The following is a 5,753-nucleotide window of genomic DNA, read 5'->3' on the forward strand; positions in this document are numbered from 1 at the left end:
GGGACAATATCGCCAACGTCGTTGAGAGCCCCTTCTGTGTGTCTTCATTTTGCGGCACTGGCACACAATGTATATTGTTGTTATTTATTAACGTCAACGCGTGACTGCGCCAATGAAATTCTCCATCCGATATTAGGCAAGGGTTGTGCGTTAAACGCAGAATGACTCGAAATTCGACACTGAAAAAACAAATTCACGATAGCACGAAAGCATCGTTTGGAATAAATTTTTATAACCGATCGTTCGCAGCTCACGTGTAATGAAAGAAAAAAAACATACATCGCAGTGCGGTATAGATATGTATTTCCTTTTCCAGATATGAGAACTCTGCAATCCGTAGGTTGATGGCAGATGCGTCATTCATATCGGGAACGATGTACGGTTATCGTTATCAGGCTAGATAGGAGAGCGCACACAACCAAATGGTAAACAATGAAAATAAGTTCTATACTCCGTTTAAATTAAAGGCCAGACGTGCTGCGGCGAAGTTCCACAGGCGAAGAGCGTATTATTCGCGATAATCTGGTATAAGCTGTACGTTCCTAACGTTGGAGGATAATGCACCTACTACCCTTGCGTTAAAAAGCCAAGGTATCAAGTTTACACGATTCTACGCGCAAACTAGACGCTTCTCATGGAAAAAAATAATAGCGAAACGCTGTTAAAAAACAGGCCAAAATGTAACCTCGGTTTACGGTATCTCATCACGTCGCCACCAAGCTTCAGGAAATATTGCACTTTGGAAAGGTTTTTTTTCCAGGGAATCCCGTCTCTCTACGGGAATACCTTATTAATCCACTTTTATGGGAGCAGTTTACCGCGCAGTGCTTTTCAAGTGCAGTAAGGTGAAGGTCAGCATTTTTAAAATGTCAAGTTTCGTCTGATCTGATGCGGTGAACCCAAGATAGTGGATTGTTAAGCGTACGCCAATTCTACAAACCGTGTAACATATTGAACTCGGATAATTTTTTATTTTTCGTCTCGGAATTTTGTTTCACGAATTGTTTCAATTACTTTACTAATTGTGATTAACCGTATTCATAAATGTAATATTTAACCGTGAAGCAGTTTTAATATCAAAGAAATTAATCAGTGCTTCGAGTTCTGTGTATCTCGCTGAATTTCACAACCTCAATTTATGTACTATGAAAATGCATTACTAAACTGAAAGTGTTTTTATTCAGGTAAAATCAATCCAACACATCGATTGAAAATCATTTATACCATACATCGACAGAGCCATAATCAATGCACTAATAAAAAAGTGGGTATGTACAAAATTTCATGCACAAGTAAATTCTTCTCGTTAAGAAGTTCCGCTACCTAGGTGAGTACACGTATCCTTCTATTCTGTGACATGCACACACAAACTAACTTCAAGGATGTGTATATACTTCTAGAGGAGAAGTGGATTAGATGTTCCCGTCGCGGCATCGCCAGATGTCGATGCGGAGTATTCGTTCTGCCAATTTCCTTGGTGGATTATCGTGACACCTTGTACAACAATAGATCGTCGAGCGAAACGAGCCGAGAACACGTAGCCGAATACGCTGCACACGTGCTTAAACTCCCACACAACATAGGGAAAGGCGCGAGTGTGCCGAGCCGAGGACTAAGGCAACGGAATCGGTTGAATGCGGATCGCGAATGGAGAACATGGGACCATGTGCGCAGCTGGCGGAGCTTCCAAGACCAAAGACGCGACGAAAACCACGGCTAAGCGGCTGTGTTCCAGCTGTGCAACCGCTGCCGAATCCTTACATTCTCGGCGAACTGATTGGCCGTTGGTACTTCCGCCACTTCCCAGAGTCAGGCAATTCACTTCTCCTCGTCGTTCGGATGGCTGCAAATTCGATGGAGTTATCAGGCCCCGGTTCGTCAAAGAGAAATCGCCGAGTAGGTGCCACTGCACCTCTCCCGACGCGGTTGCGAAATTCTCGCTAATTTCATTGAAGCAGGAATTCGCCGGGTATTAATAGAACGCATGAGCGAGCTGCTGTGCTAAATACTTAGAGGCGTCAGTTTTGTCGAGGGTTGATTGGGTCGTTGAGCCGCTCGGCTGGGGATTGAACAATGCCTCTGCAGCATATGCCGCGTTCAGGCTGCTTGTACGCGTCGTTACGGCAAAGTGACGCAAGTCTTCTGGCCAATTATATCTGTTTTATGGACCTACTTTTCATTTGGGCTTAATTTATCACTTCTCGGACTACATTGTCTTCCTAACGACTGATCGTTCCACTGCCGTCAATTACCATGCTGTGGTATATCGCTTATTTTCACACTTTTATACGCCCTCGGATTTCCGCATACGGTTTGCGAGTTTTATCGATGTCTGAAGTAATGGATATTATATTATCGCCAAGCCGTTAGATCGCTGAAGCGAATATGCCGTCTCGCTGATAAAAGTTCATCGCGAATGAACGGGCGAAAGCGGCATCCCCTGGTTGTGCAGCTACTACGACTGACATCCTCAAACCTTGTTGAACTATCTGACCTAGCGTGGGTCTCTAACGACCTCAAGCCAAGTTGGAGGTGGCGCAGATCGTACGATGTCTGCTTCAGAAGTTCCTTCACTTCGCCAGTTCTTGGAAGAGTACGTCACGATATGCAGAGGTATACCAGAATGCGGTGGTAAACTTTGTGGCCGATCGGTCATACCACAAAGTTACGTGTGCGGCACATACTGCGCACAAGGGGCGGTCGGTTGCCAAACTTTGGTGATTTGCAAAAAGCAATCACTATATATTTCTGTCGTTCTTGGAGGAACGGGAAGCAGTATCGCGTCACTTGATCATCAACGCAACACATCACGTCGTTATTCAATTTAACATCATACGTTCATCGTAAACATTTTCATTTGGATGAATATAATGGTAATTAGCCGGCGATGACTAATAAGTATCTAACTGGTATACAAGGATGTATTGAAAAGCATTGATAAATGGTCGCTAATCACCTTTAAGTTACGGGGCAAACATTAAACGTCGAAAGTACGCTGAAGCCCATTTTCTATGTCAAAATAAACAAATTGACCACGTTGTGTGTCATTCACGATATAGGGGCAAGAGTCAGTTTTCAAAAAAGTTTTGGCCGATTTTGGTAAATCAGGTAGTAGCCTTTTGCGTAAGATGGCTAACAATTTGTCTAGGTTTTTGTGTGCAACATTGGATTCGATAGCCCACTGCCTCAGTTCATCATACTCATCTGCTTCTTCCTCTTCCTCCGCAGACTCACTATCGCCAGATCCTCTCTGCTCTTGCTCCTCTGCAGCCTCCGATTCATTACTTGTGTCCTCTTGTTCATCTGCATTTGATTCAGCTGTTATATCAGCTTCTCTTTCCTCTTCATTTTGCTCTGTTAAATCTTTATACGAATTATCACCGTCTTCTTCCATGTGTACTTCAAGATCGTTTCTTTCTTGTTGCAGGCCTACAACTGGGTATTCTGGAACTGGTGGTTCAGGACCATCTGCCATTATGATAAAATATTTATATTGATTTGATGGAGATTTTTAGTTGATTATAAATCAAGGGGGGACTCCAGTGAAATTTCGATAATAACGAGTTTTCATCTTTGAAATGACTAAAACAGATGTGATCAAAAACTCTTTCCAATAAAATTAAGGTTATGGTAGTATGTGTGCTGAAAAAAAATTATCAACTTTCTGCGATGAAAGTGTATGAGCAAAGAACTTTTGGTAGAAAATTTCCAGCTCATCGCTACCAAAAGTTCTTTGCGCATACACTTTCATCGCAGAAAAATGGAATTTTTTTCAGTACACAATACACATATTACCATAATCTAAATTTCTTTGAAAGGAATTTTTGATCACATCTGTTTTGGTCATTTCAAAAATAAAAAACTTCATATTCCCGAAATTGCACTGGAATACTTCCTGGAAACATTAAAGCCCAGGAAAAAACTGAACCAGGTAGCATCAAATTAACTATTCCATTCATCGCAAAATAAAAAAACGAAGTACACATATTTTATGTTGCATAACTTTTGCAATTATTAATAAAAAAATTGTTCAAATATTTTAAATAATGTGTTTTAAACAATTGAAAATGTCATAAAAAAAAATACGAACATTTTATTTTCCCATTTTGCTATGAATGGAAATTGTTAAAGTTTCATGCTATATCTGACCCACTTTTTTCCTGGGCTTTAATGGGCTGACCATTAATATCAACGATTATAATGATTGAAAATGAGTTTTTATATCCAAAAAAAATGTTTTTTTAGATGCCGCTTACCTGATGAGTCTGTGTCTAGATCGTGGGTCTTAATTTCACGTGCCATTGCCCTCGCAATTTTGCGTTGCCTTCGCCTTCTCTTGTTAATTTTACCCTTCTCCACTGTTCGTATATCACCACTAAAGTGCCTATCACACATTTTAGGAAGAATAGTGTACCACAAGTAATAATTACTGGTCACTGGTACCTTAGAGTACAAACTTTATTGCGTCACGATGAATCACTTGGAAACGTTCGGCTCAGCACGGGGATTTCGGACTGACTGACTTTGGATTTTTGAAAAACGTCGGTTGTATTCTGTAGGTGACAGTTGGACTGGGAGCTTAGGTTTAAAGGTAGGAGACGGAAGTGATTCCTCATTGGTGCAAGAGTTCCGAATTTTAGGATTGGTGGAAAAATGAAGGAATAGCCTAGTTAGTGGGAAAAGGATCAGGTATGTCTTATAATTAAACAATGCATGACCCTTGGTCACCTACGCGTACCTGCTGTCCAAGCAGGAGAGCGTCCACACCTGGCCGCGAACTGAGTACCGTTAATGAGGGAAAACCCCCGCTGAAGTCTTCTACGACCCTCCGATGCTTAAGTCATTGTTTGGTATTATTTTATTGCTTTATGGTTGTAGTTCCTTCAGCGCGGTATTAATCCTGCTAGATGTAGGACTCTTACCTTTTCTAGACAGCTTGACCTGGCTTGGGGTAGTTTTCGTGTCTGGATTAACTGTATGCGTACTTAGAGTCTAGCCACTTCAGCGCCCGGACAGCGGTGCAAGTTTGGCAGCCACAGCCAATACGAGACTGTTTCGGCAAAGTATCGAATAGTTAAATGTGTGTCTCGCGACACTAAAAATCGTCCTCGCTCATGTAGGCACACTCGCGTTCAATGTTTACTTGCCGTCTCTGCGTCAAATCTCGCCGCTTTCCCGTGTCGCGACTCAAAACCTATCAGCTGTATCTCATGTATTGTCTACTATCTCGAAATCATGTATGTGTATAATCTATGTGTTCTCTCGCTCTGTAAATCTTCACTCTCTGTAACGTTCTCTTGCGATACGGTCTGTATCGCCACATCGAAACCAATAAAAGTCTCGTTTATCGGTAATCATTATCTCTCTCCATCTCAACATCACTTTCGTTTCATTTACACTCGTCCTCGTCACTAATTCGCGGATCCCACGTCGATGATCCATATCTTTTTGCCTTCTCTCTAAACAGAGACAAAGCCATATCAATTGTGATTGTCTTAAATCGAATTCTCAGTAGTTGAAAATTCGAATTCGGTTCTAAAATTATCGTTTGAGAACATTTTCCATTGATAAAAGTCCATACGTCAGTCATAATCGAGTATTTCACAAATTGTGGCAAGCCACGAATATGCCCGATGTGGTCCATTTCAGTAATCTGGCACGATTGATTTCTATACTCGGACATTACGGGCACATCTTCGAGATACGCATTGTGGTTTATTGAATTGAGGTAAGTTGTCTGTTTCCAATTAATT

The 5,753-nt window shown here is 41.5% G+C and overlaps 1 protein-coding gene across 1 annotated transcript; it reads right to left on the reverse strand.

The window, feature by feature from the left end:
* Positions 1 to 1,612: 1,612 nt before the first annotated feature.
* Positions 1,613 to 4,302, reverse strand: LOC124178313 (ribosomal biogenesis protein LAS1L-like). The gene is made up of 4 exons (XM_046561550.1): positions 4,257 to 4,302; positions 3,138 to 3,468; positions 2,467 to 2,584; positions 1,613 to 1,843 (listed from the first exon to the last, which is right to left on the reverse strand). Exons 1-4 carry the CDS (start codon positions 4,300 to 4,302, stop codon positions 1,613 to 1,615), a joined length of 726 nt encoding a protein of 241 aa, XP_046417506.1.
* Between the last annotated feature and the right edge of the window lie 1,451 nt (positions 4,303 to 5,753).

This window comes from Neodiprion fabricii, chromosome 3 (genome assembly GCF_021155785.1).
Source record: "Neodiprion fabricii isolate iyNeoFabr1 chromosome 3, iyNeoFabr1.1, whole genome shotgun sequence".
In the NCBI taxonomy this organism is placed as follows: domain Eukaryota; kingdom Metazoa; phylum Arthropoda; class Insecta; order Hymenoptera; family Diprionidae; genus Neodiprion; species Neodiprion fabricii.

Coding starts and splice junctions, on each gene's coding strand:
- LOC124178313 (XM_046561550.1), bottom strand. CDS start 4,302: ATGGCACGTGAAATTAAGACCCACGATCTAGACACAGACTCATCAG. Junction 3,469..4,256: donor TCTAGACACAGACTCATCAG/GTAAGCGGCATC, acceptor TCATAATGGCAG/ATGGTCCTGAACCACCAGTT. Junction 2,585..3,137: donor CACAAAAACCTAGACAAATT/GTTAGCCATCTT, acceptor TACTCTTCCAAG/AACTGGCGAAGTGAAGGAAC.